Source organism: Scyliorhinus torazame, chromosome 9 (assembly GCF_047496885.1).
Source record: "Scyliorhinus torazame isolate Kashiwa2021f chromosome 9, sScyTor2.1, whole genome shotgun sequence".
NCBI lineage: Eukaryota > Metazoa > Chordata > Chondrichthyes > Carcharhiniformes > Scyliorhinidae > Scyliorhinus > Scyliorhinus torazame.
Window position 1 is genome coordinate 267,007,933 of NC_092715.1, and position 19,213 is coordinate 267,027,145.

General features: G+C 44.6%; 1 protein-coding gene across 4 annotated transcripts; it reads left to right on the forward strand.

Annotated features, from left to right (window-relative positions):
* Positions 1-506: 506 nt before the first annotated feature.
* On the forward strand, positions 507-15,663 carry trmo (tRNA methyltransferase O). Of its 4 annotated transcripts, none has more exons than XM_072517448.1 (6): positions 507-630; positions 5,954-6,099; positions 8,422-8,596; positions 10,473-10,630; positions 13,107-13,862; positions 15,151-15,663. In XM_072517448.1, exons 1-6 carry the CDS (start codon positions 569-571, stop codon positions 15,366-15,368), a joined length of 1,515 nt encoding a protein of 504 aa, XP_072373549.1. In that variant the 5' UTR covers positions 507-568; the 3' UTR covers positions 15,369-15,663. The 4 variants fall into 4 exon arrangements, with proteins under 4 accessions (XP_072373549.1, XP_072373548.1, XP_072373550.1 ...); XM_072517447.1 differs by having other exon boundaries at positions 573-708; XM_072517449.1 differs by lacking the exon at positions 507-630 and adding an exon at positions 637-734.
* The last annotated feature ends 3,550 nt before the right edge of the window (positions 15,664-19,213 follow it).

Below are 19,213 nucleotides of genomic sequence, written 5' to 3' on the forward strand. Positions count from 1 at the left end.
CCATTCGGCCCATCGAGTGTACACCGGCCACTGAAAGAGCACCTCACCTAAGCCCACACCGCCACTCCCTTCCCCGCAACCCCAGCGAAACTTTTTGGTCACTAAGGGCAATTTATCACGGCCAGTCCACCTCACCTGCACATCTTTGGACTGTGGGAGGAAACCGGAGCAGCCGGAGGAAACCCACGCAGACACGGGGAGAACATGCAGACTCCGCACAGACAGTGACCCAAGCCGGGAATCGAACCTGGGACCCTGGAGCTGTGAAGCAACAGTGCTAACCGCTGTGCTGCCTTTGGGGGACCTGGGGGGCACCATCACTCCCATGTGCATAAACCTGCTGGGATTCACCTTCATACTTGTTTTTCTAGCTGCAGTTTATCAGTAGGATCCCTTTAGCAAATGGTACAAGGTGAACAATTCAAACCTGCCAACACTGACCCACAGTGAAGGGATGGAGCGTTGCCCTGGTAACTGACAGCAGCCGCCGCGCAGGCGCGGCTCCGGCCGGGGTGACGTGAGGCGCGGGTCACGTGGGGCCTCCATCAGGCCTCGCGCTGATTGGAGGATGGAGGCGCGCGGGCTGCAGCGACAGGCCGGCGCGTTGAGGACCCAGCTCCGCCAGCTCAGGTACCGGGGAGGCCCGGGGCCCAGCTCCGCCAGCTCAGGTACCGCGGGGAGGCCCGGGGCCCAGCTCCGCCAGCTCAGGTACCGGGGAGGCTCCGCCAGCTCAGGTACCGCGGGGAGGCCCGGGGCCCAGCTCAGGTACCGCGGGGAGGCCCGGGGCCCAGCTCAGGTACCGCGGGGAGGCCCGGGGCCCAGCTCCTCCAGGCTACTCATCAGCCCACTGCAGCGGAAAGACATGGCGTTGCTGTAGCGCCTGTCACATCCTGAGAACGTTGTTAGCGTTGCTATGGCGCCTGTCACATACTTAGAACATTTGTTAACGTTGATCACATCCCTGTAACGTTCTTAATGTTGCTATAGCTCCTGTCACATCCTGAGAACGTTGAAGATAAAGATAGATAGATTTTTGAGGAATAAAGGGATTAAGGGTTATGGTGTTCGGGCAGGAAAGTGGAGCTGAGTCCACAAAAGATCAGCCATGATCTCATTGAATGGTGAAGCAGGCTCGAGGGGCCAGATGGCCTGCTCCTGCTCCTAGTTCTTACGTTCTTAACATTGCTATAGTGCCTGTCACATCCGTAGAGCGTCATTAATGTTGCTATAGTGCTTGTCACACCCCCTCAACGTTGTTAACGTTGCTGTAGTGCCTGTCACATCCTGAGAACGTTAACGTTGCTATAGTGTCTGTCCCATCCTTAGAACATATCTCTTCCCCCTCCCCCCCCCCCCCCCCTCCAAGGCAATGAAGCGCTTGCATTTGAAATGTGCTCACTGTGGGGCACACACAAACTGGTTGTGCACAGCAGGATCCCACAAAACAGCACGGCGGTGATGATCAGTTCTCTCTTAGTTATCATGATTGAAGGATGGACGTTGGTCCCAGGATACACACCAGAGATAATTCCTCAAATTGATCCTCCTTTGACAGTCTCTCGGGATTGGATATGATTTCTTCCATTTGGGTTCAGTGCGTTCCGAATTGGCTGATGAGTCCAGTGCACAAACTGCAGACTCTGCCACATGTGGGGCAGGTGGTATCCAAAGGGTTGGGTTAGATGGCAGAAGGCCAGGTTAAGGGAGTGGTGAAAAAGGCAAATGGAACACTTGCCTTTATCAATCGAGGCATAGATTACAAAAGCAGGAAGGTCATGTTGGAGTTGTATAGAACTTTGGTGAGGCCACAGCTGGAATGCTGTGTGCAGTTGTGATCGCCATATTATAGGAAGGGTGTGATTGCACTGGAGGGGTGAAGTGGTGATTCACCAGGACGTTGCCTGCGATGTAACATTTAAGTTCTGAAGAGAGGCTGGATAAGTTTGGATTGTTTTCGCTGGAGCAGAGAAGACTGAGGGGCGACCTGATCGAGGTGTACAAGATTATGAGGAGCATGGGCAGGGTGAATAGGGAGCAACTGTTCCCCTTAGTTGAAGGTCAGTTACATAGAACTTAAAATATAGAACATACAGTGCAGAAGGAGGCCATGCAGCCCATCGAGTCTGCACCGACCTACTTAAGCCCTCACTTCCACCCTATCCCCGTAACCCAATAACCCCTCCTAACCTTTTTGGACACTAAGAGCAATTCAGCTTGGCCAATCCACCTAACCTGCATGTCTTTGGACTGTGGGAGGAAACTGGAGCACCCGGAGGAAACCCACGCAGACACGGGGAGAACGTGCAGATTCCGCACAGACAGTGACCCAGCAGGGAATTGAACCTGGGATCCTGGCTCTGTGAAGCCACAGTGCTAGCCACTTGTGCTGCCCGTAAACATTACGAGAGGACACATGTTCAAGGTGGGGGGCAGGAGGTTGAGGGGGGATTTGAGAAAAAACGTTTTTACCCAGAGGGTGGTGATGGACTGGAATACACTGCTTGGGAGGGTGGTAGAGGTGGGGTTTTTAAAGTACCTGGATGAGCATTTGGCACGTCATAACATTCAAAGTTATGGGTCACATGCTGCCAAATGGGATTAGGTAGGCAGGTCAGGTGTTTTCATGCATTGGTGCAGACTCGTTGAGTCGAAGGGCCTCTTCTGTGCTGTATTATTTTGTGATTAGATGGGTTCTTCGAAGAGTTTTGCTCCTCGGCACCTTGACTTCACCTCTGCATGTTCCTGGTGAACTCTTGATTGTATTTCGTACTTTCCTGAATGAACCACCTCCATTTGGTCAGTCACAAGCCAAGGTCTCCCATGAGTCGGTGGGTATGTTTGACTTCTTCAGGGATGCTTTGAGGATCCCCCTAAGGTTTTCCTACCCACCTCCCCATATTCAAGCAATATCTTTCAGATCACCAATTTCTGCCTTGAGTGGATGTAAATCATGTTAGGAAGCTGTTTTACGGAAGAATAGGAGAACTCTCTCTGCTGTCCTGGCCAACATTCATCCATCAACCAAGAGATTTTCCATTCATTACCCCATTATTGTCCCTGAGAGCTTACTTTGTGCAAATTGCTGTTGCATTATCCATATGAGTGATCAAATCAAATGGAATTCAATCTGGATAAGTATGAGATGATGCACTTGGGCAGGACAAAAAAGGCAAGGAAATCCATGATGAACTGCAGGACCCTGGGAAGCACCGAGGATCAGAGGGAGCTTGGTGTGCATGTACACTGGTCCCTTAAGGTAGCAGGGCAGGTAGATACAGTGGTTAAGGAGGCATATGGTATACTTGCCTTTGTTAGCTAAAGCATAGCGTTTAAGAGCAGGGAGGTTGTGCTGGAACTGTATAAAACGTTGGTTAGACCACTGCTAGAGCATTGTGTGCAGTTCTGGAATTCACATTATAGGAGGGATGTGATAACACTGGAAAGGGTGCAGAGGAGATTTACCAAGATGTTGCCTGGGATGGAGAGTTTTAGCTATGAAGAGAGATTGGATAGACGGGTTGTTTTCCTTGGAGCAGAGGAGACTGAGGGGGGACATGATCGAGATGTATAAAATTATATGAGGCATAGATAGCGTAGACTGAAATAAACTTTTCCCCTTGGTAGAGGGATCAATGACCAGGAGGCATAAATTTAAGGTAAGGGGCAGGAGGTTTAGAGGGGATGTGAGGAAAAACATTCTTCCCCAGAGGATGGTGGGAGTGTGAAACTCGCTGCCTAAAAGGGTGGTAGAGGCGGGAACCCTCACAACATTTAAGAAGTATTTAGATGTGCACTTGCGATGCCAAGGCAGACAAGGCTGTGGGCCAAGTGCTAGAAAATGGGATTTAGAATATTTAGATGGATGTCTTTGACTGGCACAGACGTGATGCGCTGAAGGGCCTTTTCTGTGCTGTAGACCTCGATGACTCTAAAACTACTTAAGTTGCTATGTAGTGCTGAGTTATTGAAAGGTGTTATGTAAATGCAAGATTTTCTTCTTCCAGACATGCTCAGCACCTTCTGCTTTCTTTTAACAAACATCATTAGCTTAAAATGTGTGCATAATACACTAGCCTGCCGGAAATCTATTGTTCAGAAACATGAATCATCTGGAAATTCTTTGAACATTAGAGGGCAGCACGGTAGCACAGTTGCTTCACAGTTCCTGGGTCCCAGGTTCCCGGCTTGGGTCACTGTATGTGCGGAGTCTGCACGTTCTCCCGTGTCTGCGTGAGTTTCCTCTGGGTGTTCCGGTTTCCTTCCACAGTCCAAAGATGTGCAGTTAGGTGGTTTGGCCATGCTAGATTGCCCTTCGTGTCCAAAAGTAGGCTGCTCTTTCCAAGGGCCGGTGCAGACTCGATGGGCCAAATAGCCTCCATCTGCACTGTAAAATCTATGTTATGTATGAACACACCCAAGCAATTCATGGGATAATTTTAGTTCAGTACTTCAGAGTGGAAACATGGGAGGTACAGATTTTTGAATAAGTAAACCATTTTTTATTAGCGTTTCATTCTGTTTTATGCTTCAGATAAATATTTATATCCATGGTGGTTTCTGGTTCACACACTTGTGGGTGAGCACTGTAATCTCATTTTATAATCCAGAAAATTCCAACATCTAGAAGTAACTTGGGGCCCAAGCATTCTTGATTGGAGAGATTACAGTGTGTTGACTAATTTGTCTAGTAAAATATAAGGGCCACAAACTGAACCTTTGCTGAGGGTCCAAACTGTTCCTGCGCCAAGATATTACCTTAATGCAGTACCTTGCTGTGTGCAAATTGTCTGCTATGTTTCCGACATAACAAAAGTAATTGGGTGTCTGAAAAATGCTGTGGGATGGCCTGAGGTTGTCAAAGGCGCTATAGAAATGCAAGTGCTTACTTCATTCTCTATTAAAAGTTCTTGAAGGTGGTGGTCTAGTAGTTCTGTGCAAATGTATTTAGTCTATCCCCTGATTTATCATGGTCTTTAGTCCCTCAGGGACCTGTCAATTTAAAGCCTTCACATTTGTGTTCAAATCCCCATGTTGCCTCCTCTACCTATCTCTGTAACAAACTCCAGTCTTCCAACTCAGCCCACCATGAAAGATGTTCCCCGAACTCTAGATTGTGCTCTGTTACTGACGGTCATATCCATTGTTGACCATGCCTTCAGCTGCTTAGGCCCTATGCTCTGGAATTACCTCCCGAAAACCTTTCTACATCTCTCTCATTTTAAGCCTCTCTTTGAAACCCACCACTTTGATCGTTTTTTAAAAATATAAATTTAGAGTACTCAATTTTTTTTTTCCAATTAAGGGTCAATTTAGCATGGCCAATCCAGCTACCTTGCACATTTTGAGTTGTAGGGGTGAGACCCACGCAGACACGGGGAGAATGTGCAAACTCCACACGGACAGTGGCCCAGAGCCGGGATCGAACCCGGGTCCTCGGCGCCGTGAGGCAGCAGTGTTAACCACTGTGCCACCTTGCGGCTCTTTGATCAAGATTTTAGTCACCCTCTTTAATGTGACCTATAGGCTCAGTTTCTGTTTTTATCTGATGACTCAATATTTTTCTATGTTTACGGTGAAATTAAACGCAAGCGGTATTCCAGAATTACGTCACATTACCATAGCAGGAACAGCCTGAGAAAATGTTAAAACGATGTAAATAGATTTATCGAAGGGGGCAAGTATTGTTTAAAATACTCCTCCATTGTGCATTGTCACAAGCATACCCTTTTACTATTGCTCTGTTTGGCTATACAGAGTACTTGGATGGTGTTTCTCGGGATCGGGGAATGGGTAGGTCCCAATTGGTTCAAAGTTGTGGGTCCCATGGATAGATGCAGCTACTCTGAAATGTATCTTTCCATCTCCATCTATATTTCCATCGCCAGCAACCTTTTTTTTTTAAAGAGGGAGGATAAGGAAAGCTTTGCTGATCTGTAACTTTGAATGTAATTAGGCAACAAGTCAACAAAGATGTCCATGTACATAAGAAATCTATTGAGGACCTGCACTCCCTTCTGAATGGTTTGACAAAGGAGCCTTCCCAGGATTGTGTAGCTATCAGAAATCAACACGATCCGGTGTCCCTATCTTTGGAGAAAGGTATGAAATTCTAGTTGTTCAATTTATTACAGGTTCTACCTTGGGCCTGCAATAATCTGTTTTACTTGATGTTTCCATGTGTTCATTTTGAACCTTGTGTGCAGGAACAGGCTAAATTGATATTTTTGTTTAAATTGTCGAGTCATTTTGATTGCTAAAGTAATGACTCCACATAATGATTAGAGTTGAGTTCCATGGATGACACGGTAGCACAGTGGTTAGCACTGTTGCTTCACTGCTCCAGGGACCCGGGTTCGATTCCCAGCTTGGGTCACTGTCTGTGCGGAGTCTGCATGTTCTCCCCGTGTCTGCGTGGGTTTCCTCCGGGTGCTCCGGTTTCCTCCCACAAGTCCCGGAATATGTGCTGTTAGGTGAATTGGACATTCTGAATTCTCCCTCAGTGTACCCGAACAGGCGCTGGAATGTGATGACATGGGGATTTTACTAACTTCATTGCAGTGTTAATGTAAGCCTTCTTGTGACACTAATAAAGATTATTATTATATTGGGTGTCAGCACACATTAATGGAGTGAGAAAGGAAACTGGTGGTGTGAGTTAGCATGGTGTCCTTTGATCTCAGTACCAAGATCTGAAGTCAGTTTGGTTGATGTAGACCTGCCTCCCATGTATAGATCCTGGATATAGAATTAGGGAATAAAAATTGGGATTGGATTGGATTTGTTTATTGTCACGTGTACCGAGGTACAGTGAAAAGTATTTTTCTGCGAGCAACTCAACAGATCATTAAATACATGAGAAGAAAAGGGAATAAAAGAAAATACATAATAGGTCAACACAACATATACAATGTAACTACATAAGCACTGGGATTGGATGAAGCATACAGGGTGTAGTGTTAATGAGGTCAGCTCATAAGAGGGTCATTTAGGAGTCTGGTGACAGTGGGGAAGAAGCTGTTTTTGAGTCTGTTCGTGCGTGTTCTCAGACTTCTGTATCTCCTACCCGATGGAAGAAGTTGGAAGAGTGAGTAAGCCGGGTGGGAGGGATCTTTGATTATGCTGCCCGCTTTCCCCAGGCAGCAGGAGGTGTAGATGGAGTCAATGGATGGGAGGCAGGTTCGTGTGATGGACTGGGCGGTGTTCACGACTCTCTGAAGTTTCTCGCGGTCCTGGGCCGAGCAGTTGCCATACCAGGCTGTGATGCAGCCAGATAGGATGCTTTCTATGGTGCATCTGTAAAAGTTGGTAAGGGTTAATGTGGACATGCCGAATTTCCTTAGTTTCCTGAGGAAGTATAGGCGCTGTTGTGCTTTCTTGGTGGTAGCGTCGACGTGGGTGGACCAGGACAGATTTTTGGAGATGTGCACCCCTAGGAATTTGAAACTGCTAACCATCTCCACCTTGGCCCCGTTGATGCTGACAGGGGTGTGTACAGTACTTTGCTTCCTGAAGTCAATTACCAGCTCTTTAGTTTTGCTGGCATTGAGGGAGAGATTGTGTTCGCTACACTACTCCACTAGGTTCTCTATCTCCCTCCTGTCTTTGGACTCGTCGTTATTCGAGATCCGTCCCACTATGGTCGTATCGTCAGCAAACTTGTAGATGGAGTTGGAACCAAGTTTTGCCACGCAGTCGTGTGTGTACAGGGAGTAGAGTAGGGGCTAAGTACGCAGCCTTGCGGGGCGCCGGTGTTGAGGACTATTGTGGAGGAGGTGTTGTTCATTCTTACTGATTGTGGTCTGTTGGTCAGAAAATCGAGGATCCAGTTGCAGAGTGGGGAGCCAAGTCCGAGGTCCTAGGAGAGGACTTTAATCTAGGTTCTTCTGAGCATGTGTTCAAAGGACAAACTCAACATTGAGTGATAATTAATTAAAAATCTTATTTAGAGAGACCACAAGAATAGTTGGTATAGAAAGCAAAACTCGTCGAAAATATGAAGTATTCTTTTGAGACTGTGGTGAAAACACTTTGTTTGGGACTGTGTAGTGGCAGCTTTACTGAGCAAATCATTGGACCAGAGTTGTCCTCGGAGTGTTCGGGCAGAAAAGAGAAAGCATATTCCGTGAAGAGAAACTTCACTTGCCAATTGCCTCAGCAATTCATCAGCAGTAATTATACTTGTTATAAGTGTACTGAAAGTGATACATTATATGTAACTCTGATAATACAGTCAAAACTCCTGTGTTTATTGATTGTGACAGTAAATCGTTTTAGTACACAAGTCTGCTTAATAAGAAAACTTTCTGTATTCAATATATTTCACATCCTGTCCTTGCCTTGCTGACAGTAATATAGATTGACGGTAATTGATCTGTAATGTATGAAATTTAAGAATTCCATGTACTGCATATGTTTTAAAAGGAAACATTCGAACTGTGCCCATTGGATACATCGAATCCTGCTTCACTGCCAAAAATGGCACACCCCGACAACCAACTATTTGTAGCTTGTCCCGTGCACGACTTAAAATTAGCAAGATCGTTTTTAACAACGCGGAACATTCGCTCATGGGTTTGGATCAGTTTTCACATGTCTGGTAGGTTGGTTTCAGTTTTGGAAGGTACATGTTTGTGACCTCTTATTATTTAACCCATTTCTCCCACACTTTTAACTCTCCAATCCTATTTATTCTATGCTAATTTGCTCATTGATAACTCCTCTCTCTCTCTCTCTCTCGCTCATTGGGTCACCCCTCAGCCACCGTCCTGTTTTCTTCTCAAGAGAAAAGCACACCAGCTTGTTGAGCCTTCCCTGATAAGTGTACCCTCTTAGCTCTGGTATCACCCTGTCAAATTTTTTTTGCACCTTCTGTAATGCCTCAATATTCTTTTCTATAATGTGGAGAGCAGAAAGATCTGCATAGCACTACAGGTGTAATTTAACAAAAGCTCTGTACAAGTTTAGCATAACTTCTCTGCTCTAGAAATGAACCCAGTGCTTGGTTTGCTATTTTTAACAGCCTTATTAACCTGCCTTGCTACCTGTACTGATTTGTGTAACTGTACCCCCCTAGGGATCAATGAGCAATGCTGTAAGAAATAAACTAATCACTTTTTTTTTCTTAAATTGGCTTTATTTTTACCCTAACTTTGCTCGGAGTGTCGTTTGTAATCAAAGAATTGCATGTAGCTTGGCTAATTGACCATGAGCAGTAATTATCTTTGGTTTCAGCTTATAAGATGATTGATTTATAAAATTGCTGCAATGATTAGAAAGTGTACAAAATCTACAATAAAACTAGAACAAGTATAAATTTAGCGTTCCTAAACTGCCAGGAGAGGACCATGTTTGGAGAAGATTTTGGTGGTGTTGTCGCATTATCTCTGACAAGCGTTCCCTTTTAGTCTGACTCCCTGCTGGGAGTACTGAATTTATCCTTGGTTGGAAGAGAATCAAGTTAATTTTGTGAGGTTGTTTTGGCATGAAAGCTAGCAATGAGTCAGCAAGCCATTGTACTGTGATGCTATTTCTGATTCTCACTCCCAACTCATACAGGCAGCGAAGTTAAGCCATCCCTCGTGTCTCTACTGGAACACATTTTTATCTAAAGTGGCATTGGTTATAGCGAACATATCTTTTTTCCTAATTATTGGGCAAGACCTTTTTGTCTCTTTTGTGGAACAAGGTGCACAATTGTTGTGCTGAAGTAGAATGAATGTAATGTGACTTTTATTTATTGTGGAGAAGTTCAAAACTTTCTACACAATTGCAAAACTTTTCTGAAACCAATGCCATAGCTGTTGGTCACAGAACGGATCTGTCTTTTTATTCGTTCATGGCTGGGCTAGCATTTATTATCCATCCCTGACGGCATTTAAGAGTTAACCACGTTGATGTGGATTTGGAGTCACATGCGCGTCAGACCGGGTAAGGACGGCAGATTTCCTTCCCTAAAGGACACTAGTGAACCAGATGGCTTTTACGACCATCGACAATGGTTTCATGGTCAGCTCATTAGACTTTTCATTCCAGATTTTTATTGAATCTTCATTGAATGTTTCATCATCTGCCATGGCGGGATTCGAACCCGGATCCCCAGAGCATGACTCTGGGTCTCTGGATTACAAGTCCAGCGAAATACCACTACGCCACTGCCTTCCCTGTAAGCTCGTGTTTTGATTTTTTTTTTAAGATCATTGTTATTGGTGACAGTTTGCTGATTGTAATAACTATTCTGAGATGCCCAAGTTCGAATCAAACTAGAATGCTGAATTAATTATTTTTCTTACTATCCTGCATAGTTCATTGCGTTTTGAAGTTCTCCGAGGGCAGTATAATCTAGTTCCTTATTTTTGTTAAGACTGCCCAACAAACTAAAGCAGTCTTATTCTTTAGCCCTTGTGCTTGTAGGTAAAGTTTATTCAATTTATCAAATTTCTAAATTCTAAATGTATAACATTTGATTTATGCAGGATTATTTTTGTTTTTCACAAGAATGGACACCAGAGCTATAAAGCTAAAGTCAAACCGCCTCGACTAAATGGATTAAAAACTGGAGTATTTTCGACAAGAAGTCCTCACCGACCCAATGCAATAGGTTTAACACTGGTAAAATTGGATCGGATTGAAGGTATGCTTCTTCAGAGATGCTCTATAGGGCTAAAATTACAACTTTGATCCAACCAGGAAAAGTAGAGGTCCTTGTGGGAATCCAGGAATTTTCCCAGTGTGAATCACAGAATTGATATGGTACAGAAGGAGGCTATTTGGCTCATGGTGTCACCACTGGCTCTCCAAATGGACATTATAATCTAGTGCCATTCTCCTGCCTTTTCCCTCTACCCCTGCATATTGCTTCTATTCAAATAATCACCTAATGCCGCCCTATGAAGTTGGAATTAATTAAAACAAAAGAAACAGTATTGTAAATTCATAGTTTCCGGGGTGGATCTTTGCCCAATAGGAGTGCATACGTATTAAGACCATTTGCAGTGTTCACTCCTGAAAAGGCAGAAAATGACAAGGATTGAAAGCTTATCAGTCTTTCAAAAGGTTGAGCTCCACATTGGAACTGTCAATTGAAATATTACCCCTAATATAATAAAGGTTTGCGAGAAGTAATTCTATAAATCTTGCGTCTTCGTGGTCACTGACCATAATGATGCATGTATGGTATTTGTTTTGACTTTCCTTTGAGAAAAGGATGCTGTATCTCAAATAATTTTGATATATTTGACATTCTCTGTCAATAGCCACCTGGTATTTTGGCTGCATAGAAAACTGGGGAGTTGGTTACAAAGATATGGTGTAGTTAAGATGTCCTGATGAACAATTTAATGCAAATCATCTGATTTCCTGGATTAAATTATACAATAGTAGCATTTAACATCCTTAACATAGAGTTTGCCCCACAATGCTTCACAAATGGAAGTGGACAGGAAAAGCAGCTGTAAACCATGTAGGGTGGCACGGTAGCACAGTGGTTAGCACTGTTGCTTCACAGCGCCAGGATCCCAGGTTCAATTCCCGGCTTGGGTCACTGTCTTTGCGGAGTCTGCACGTTCTTCCCGTGTCTGCGTGGGTTTCCACCGGGTGCTCCGGTTTTCTCCCACAAATGCCGAAAGACAGCTGTTAGGTAATTTGGACATTCTGAATTCTCCCTCCGTGTACCTGAGCAGGCGCCGGAGTGTGGCCACTAGGGGCTTTTCACAGTAGCTTCATTGCAGTGTTAATGTAAGCCTACTTGTGACAATAATAATAATTATTATTATTATTAAGCAAGGTTAATGGGGGTAAACAAAGGCTTGGGAGGAAAACTGGATTTTAAGACGGAGAAGGTTGAGAGGGGATTTAATAGAGGTGTCCAAAATCATCAGGTGTCTAGACCGAGTAGATAAAGCAAAACTGTTCCTATTGGCGGAAGAATCGGGAGCAAGAGGTCTTGTGATATTAAGTGACTGGCAAAAGAACCAAATGGGACGTGAGGAAAATCATTTTGATATTGAATGGTGGAGGCAGATTCAATCGTGACTTTTGAAAAGGAATTCAATACCAATTGGATAGGAAAACAGTTTGCAGATCTGTGGGGAAAGGGCTTGGGGCTAATGGATGGGACTCGATGTGATAAATGCCCTCCTGTGATATATTGTTCTATGATTTTTAAATGCCTTTACTGGAGATTAGAGAACAGGAGGAATTTGGAGACAGAGTTCCGAAACTGAAGTTAAGCAGTGGTATGAAAAGGCAAGGACTTCCTGAAAATGCTACAGAACAGGGACCAGGCAAGGTGTATTAAGACTGGATAGGCTTGGTTGGTTGAATATTCATTTTGATTTTAATATTTTGGTGGTGTATGGATCAGCAAAGACGGGGGTTAATGGAGGGTGGAGAGAGCTGCAGTTTGGAACAGTTGGAGGATGGGAGGGCATCAGAATTCATAGAATCCTGACAGTGCAGAAGGAGGCCATTCGGCCCATCGAGTCTGACCGACCCTCTGAAAGAGTATCCTACCTAGGCCCACTCCCCTGCCCTATCCCCACAACCCCACCTAACTTGCACACCTTTGGACTTTAGGGGGCAATTTAACATGACCGATCCACTTGATCTGCATATCTTTGAGCTGTGGGAGGAAACTGGTGCACCTGGAGGAAGCCCACACAGACACTGGATGAAAGTGCAAACTCCACACAGTCACCCCAGGTGAGAATCAAACCCGGGTCCCTGGCGCTGTGAGGCAGGAGTTCTAACCCCCGTGCTACCCATTGAATAGTCATGTCTAGCAGGGGCAAAAGAATAGGTACGTTTTTCAGTACTGGAGGGGTCAAACATATGTCATGCGGGTAGAAATTGGTGTTCCTGGTAAAAGATGGAATTGAATGTAGGAACAGAATGTGTTTGAAGCGCAACTTGAGGTCAGACAATTTTCCATGATTCTGCCACCCAGTTCATCCTTGAAGCTTGTTTCTAATCATTAAGTGTTTACATTATAATTGCTCATCACTGATAGTTAACCAATAGATTTAATCTTTGAATTTTCAGATGGTTGATAATCAATATGCAGCATTGAATGTTTCTTGTGTGTAATCTATTTCCTTACCTCCTTAAAGGTGACACTCTTTATTTCTCGGGAATTGACATGATCCAAGGAACGCCAGTACTGGACATTAAGCCGTACATTCCAGATTACGACACAGCTAAGGCTGACCCACCACAAAACAACTGCCAACCACATCAGGAGATTCTAGTGCCAGATGAGCAATGTCAAGATATAACCATTCCAATCACTGGGCCAGTAACTATGGAGAGTGGGGATAAGGTGCCAGCCCATATTAAGGTGGCTTCAGAGACAGCAGGGCATTGTTTTACTGAGTGGGTGCAACATGCTCCTGGAGATGCCATACACCCATTCAGAAAGACAGATGGTAATGTTCTTGAGGGAGAAGACCAGCCCCCCATGCATGTAGGAAGTACAATTTCAGCCTGCATTATAGACAAAACCACAGACAGAGAGGAGTGTTACAGTTGTGAGCTAAAAACTGAAAAAGCGGGTGGATTTGCTGGAAAGGAGGATGTTTCTGATGAAAGCGCACTCTCAGCTGTGGAGAAAATCAAATGTCAGCTGTTTCACAGTGATAGAAACCAAGTCACTGCAGAAGGCAAAATTATTTGCTTGGAGTCTGAGCAGTCAAGTGCTGCCACCCTCTGTCAGAATAAATGGCCAGAGGACCTTGATGCTGCGAACCAGTCATCCCACAGTGCTATTGCGACGTGGATCAAACAATCACCTGTAACTCCCTTGCACGTTCGATTCACTCCTCATGCAGAATTGGATCTGAAGCAGTTTCAGGCTCCAAGTGGGACAGGTAGGAATGGTGTTACACTGCTTGTAACTAATAATAAAACCAGCAGCCAGAACTCAAATCTTAGCATTCAAATGTAACACCTACTGAGTTGTAAACTAAAGCATTGTAAGACACATGGGGGTCATTTGATCCATTGTGCCTATGTCAGTTGTTTTGGTAGAGTTTGCCGATTGATTCCACTAACTCTTTCCCCCCCCCCCTCCGCTGCTCTTTCACCATAGCCCTGTAATTGTTAACCCTTCAAGTCTTTAATCCAATTTCTTTTTGAAAGTTACTATTGTGTCTGTCCCCTTGCAGTCAGCGCATTCCAGATCTTAAGCCAGACTGCTGCATTTTAAAAAAAAAAAAGTTTCCTCATGTTGCCTCAGGTTATTTTGCCAATAACCGTGACTCCATGTTCTCTGATTATCAAACCCCTTACCACTGGAAACAATTTCTCATTATTTACTCTGTCAAAAAAAACCTGTCAAACAGATTTTGAACCCCTCTGTTAAATTTCTCTTTAACCTTCACTGCTCTAAGGAGACTAACCCCAGCGTCTCCACACTTAACCAAAGTGCCTCACTCCTGGAACCATTCTGGTAAATCTACTCTGCTTCCTCTCTTAAGTTCTTGACATTCTTAAAGTGCATTGCTCAGGATTGGACAGAACTCCACACTGAGGCCGAATCAGAGTTTTATAAAGATTTTGCACACTTCCTTACTTCTGTACTCTACGACTATCTGTTTCTAAAACCAATGATCACAGAATTTACAGTGCAGAAGGAGGCCATTCGGCCCATCGAGTCTGCACCAGCCCTTGGAAAGGGCACCCTACTTAAGCCCACGCCCCCCCCATATCCCCATAACCCAGCAATCCCACCTAACCTTTTTGGACACTAATGTGCAATTTAACACAGCCAATCCACCTAACCTGCACACTGGAGCACCCGGAGGAAACCCACACGGGGAGAACGTGGAAACTCAGCACAGACTGTCACCGGAATTGGACCCTGGAGCTGTGAGGCAGCAGTGCTAACCACCGGGCCGCCCCAATGATCCTGTATTTTTTTGTAAACCGTGTACTTTAACACTAACAGCTTTCAAATTATTTTGCAAATGTGGTTCAGCTTTTTTTGTAATTATTGTGGATTATTTTTAAATGGTCCTGGGGGCCTTGATCCAGGAACTTTGTTGCATTTGTTGAACATTAAACTTACACTTCATCGTAGCTATCATGTAACTTTAGAATTCAATTTTTTGAAAATTTTTTAAGAGTTTAAGATTAATCAACTCTATCTGTTTACAGATCCAGGCAAAATCTCACTGAAATATTTCCAGTCTGTCGAGGAAGCCAAGTCTGCCATTGTGGCTGTACTATCGGAGGATCCAAGGTCCATATATCGTAGAAAACAGTGCCAGGACTTGCTGTTTTACTTCACTGTAGACGCTGCCCATATCACCTCCTGGTTTGGAGATGATTTTGCTGAAATCTTGAGGATAAAACCCGTGAAAGAGAAGGCTTAGATTAAAGGTTACGAATATTGTTAACTTAGGTTTTTAATATTATGAAAAGCCCTGCATGGGTGTAGAATTTGCATCAGTGCATTTCCTTTCAACTTTTCCCGCTTTTCAGGGGACCTATGCCTTCATTTGTAATGGAAACTACCTATGTAAACTTATCACGTTGTCGTTGCCTTCACCACCAGTAGTGATGTTACAGTAATGACTAATTTAAATGTACAGTTTCCACTCTAAATGCAGACATGCATGTCTACAATGGAAAAATAAAAATAAAGACTGTGACTTTGTGAAATCAAAACTGAATTATGCCTGTTCGTTTTCTCTTGTCCAATTATTGCCTGCCCTCTAACCGTTCTTCATCTGAAAATTATACTTAATCTTAACCCACGTCCGCCATAGTGATTTTAATCTAAATTCATTTTTGATTCTGGACATTTTTAGCTTTGTATATCTTCATCAGGAAATGTAATTCCATGCCCAGCGCAACAGCATTGTTTACCTCTTCAGATGCACTATGAATTATGCTTACTGCATTTTTGTTTAAAAGTTCCATCAGTAGGGTTTCGGCGGGAGTGCCCCCCCCTCCCCATAGCATTCCTGTTTATCCATTCTCTGGGATTTCTGTGACAAATTCTTGCCCCAATTCCTTTGGTTTCATCTTGCGTAACTGACTTGAGTTGAGCATGTTAGAGATGGGAACGAACGCTCTTGAGTTCTCCAATCCTGGTAATGGTTTGGTGGAAAGAAAATAATTAACTGTCTAACTAGGGCTGCAGTTTATTCCCCCCCCCCCCCCCCCCAAAAAAAAAAACAGGCGTGCTTTCAGTGAGGCGGGAATATAAAATACGACGGGTGCCCACTCCACTGCCTTCACACCCACCCTTAAGCTCTTTTCTCCCCCACCCCACCCCATAAATTGGTAGGTGGGCAGCAGCCAAAATCAACATCCATCTGACATTTTTAAATATATGGCCAATCCGTCAGAATGTTACACTATCCATTCTATGATACAGTTGGTGCGAGCAGTCTGTTTTCTGAGCACAACTTGAAGAACTAGATTATGAAGTGTATTTACTTGTTATTGAAGCAAATGTGGCAGCCTATTCACATAGCATGCTTCTCACGAAGATCAATTAGGTAAATGATTCAGGTCATGTTTTACTGGTGATGGGAGGATAACTTTATTGAGCTTCACTGCTCTTCAAACAGTGCTCTTTTATGTCTGCTAACAGGTAGGCAGGGCGTCGGTTTAATATCCCGGCCGAAAGATAGCATCACTCTCAATCGTACAGACGTTTCAGCCTTATGTGATCTGCTCTGGGAGTGAAGCTTGATCTAAAATACTTCCGATTCAGGAGTGAAGACTGCTGCTGTTGAGTTGAAACTGTTTGGGCAAGGTTTCTGCTCTCTCCTATTAGTTCGCTGGGGAGCACTCCTGCTTCTAGAGTCCGGAGGTTGCATGGATCAAGTCCAGCTTCAAAGATTTGAGCAAAACATCCAGTTTGACATACCCGGTGCTGTACTTTGCTGCTCGATCAGGAAATGTCACTCCCACAGAAAGGCTAATCTGGCTTTTAACAGAAGTTAGAGCAGAGTCATGCTTTTCTTTATAAGCCTGTTGTGTAAGGCCCAGCAGAAGTTGAGATACTCTTTGGTCTCTGGGTAATGCTTGTCAAAGATCATTGTTCAGGGGAGGACAGGGAGGAAGGGAATGGGTCCTGCAAACATGACTGGGTCCAGGGACTGCGTTGTCTCAACAGCAGCAAAGTGGCTGTGCAGGACATTTCCTGAACTCGGGGGTCGGGTAGGGGAGAAGGGGGCAGATGTCAGGTTGGAGGTGAGCAGAATTCCAGACGGACTCAGCCAGTGGGAAAAAGCACCCAGATCAGATTTAGCGATGAGGATGGTGCCACCAACACCCAAAGTATCTGCGGATGGCTGGTCCAGCAAGTCAAGCGAGCCCCTGTGGCCAAGGCTGTGCAGTTTAAACACATTGCCGTCTCTCAGACGTCAGTTATAGGAGCTTGTACCAGCTTCAAAACACCCCAGGCTTACTGTTCGACAGTCAGGAAGGCAGTCCCTTGCTGGGAAAGGGCGGGGGACAACGAGATCAGGGGTAAGCTCGGCCCTTTGCTACTGAGATGGAGAATGACCAGAAAATGTTAGCTCAGCACCATATCTGAAAACAGCCAAGGGCGCAGAGTCAGTGTAGCTGTAATTTCCTTCCATCAGAGGGCGTTGGCGATGGTGGCAAATCCATTACAATCACAGAGGAAAACGGCATTGAACAGCCCAAATTGACCTTAACGAAGTGCTGTACTTTGCTGCTAGATCAGGAAATGTCACTCCCACAGAAAGGCTAATCTGGCTTTTAACAGAAGTTAGAGCAGAGTCATGCTTTTCTTTATAAGCCTGTTGTGTAAGGCCCAGCAGCAGTTGAGATACTCTTTCGTCTCTGGGTAATGCTTGTCAAAGATCATTGTTCAGGGAGGCAATGGGAATGGGTCCTGCAAACATGACTCTGGGTCTCTCTTTCCCCCCCCCCCGGTTACGCCTCTGGTGTCCGTGCCTTCAGCTGCCTGAGCCCTAAGCACGTGGGGACATAGCTTTAAATTGAGGGGAGATAGATATAGGACAGATGTCAGAGGTAGGTTCTTTACTCCGAGAGTAGTAAGGGCGTGGAATGCCCTGCCTGCAACAGTAGTGGACTCGCCAACACTAAGGGCATTCAAATGGTCATTGGATAGACATATGGACGATAAGGGAAGAGTGTAGATGGGCTTTAGAGTGGTTTCACAGGTCGGCGCAACATCGAGGGCCGAAGGGCCTGTACTGCGCTGTAATGTTCTAAGCTCTGGAATTCTTTCCTGAAACCTCACTGTCTCTATATCCTGCTTTCAGATATTCCTTATAAAACAAGCTGTTGGTGCCGATTCAAATATCTCACTGTGCTTGTCTGATAGTGCCCCTGAAGCCTTTGGCACTTTTTACTTGGTTAAAGGTGTTATTGGCCGCAACAAATCTTTGTTTCACTGTATCTTTTTACTAAAGTTATCCAATAGGATAGACTTCTTTGAAAATAATTCAACAGTGAGTAACCTCGATTCTTGCAAACATCAGTGTCCTGAACAAAACTTTCAAAATTCTCATTAAATTCTGGATTAAGATCCTACAACATGGTTATTTTAATTGGAACCATATAAAGTCACTCAGTACTAATATTCATTGATTTTTTTTTTTTTAATACACTTAAGAGTACCCAATTCATTTTTTCCAAGATGTGGAGATGCCGGCGTTGTACTGGGGTGAGCACAGTAAGAAGTCTTACAACACCAGGTTAAAGTCCAACAGGATGATTTCAAACACTAGCTTTTGGAGCACTGCTCCTTCCTCAGGTGAATGAAGAGGTATGTTCCAGAAACATATATATATATATATATATATATAGACATTAGCAGGTGATTAAATCTTTACAGATCCAGAGTTGGGGTAACCCCAGGTTAAAAAGGTGTGAATTGTGTCAAGCCAAGACAGTTGGTAGGATTTCGCAGGCCAGATGGGGGATGAATGTAATGCGACATGAATCCCAGGTCCCGGTTGAGGCCGCACTCGTGTGCAGAACTTGGCTATAAGTTTCTGCTCGGCGATTCTGCATTGTCGCGCATCCTGAAGGCTGCCTTGGAGAACGCTTACCCAGAGATCAGAGGCTGAATGCCCTTGACTGCTGAAGTGTTCCCCGACTGGAAGGGAACATTCCTGCCTGGTGATTGCCGCGCGATGTCCGTTATTCGTTTTCGTAGCATCTGCATGGTCTCGCCAATGTACCATGCTTCGGGACATCCTTTCCT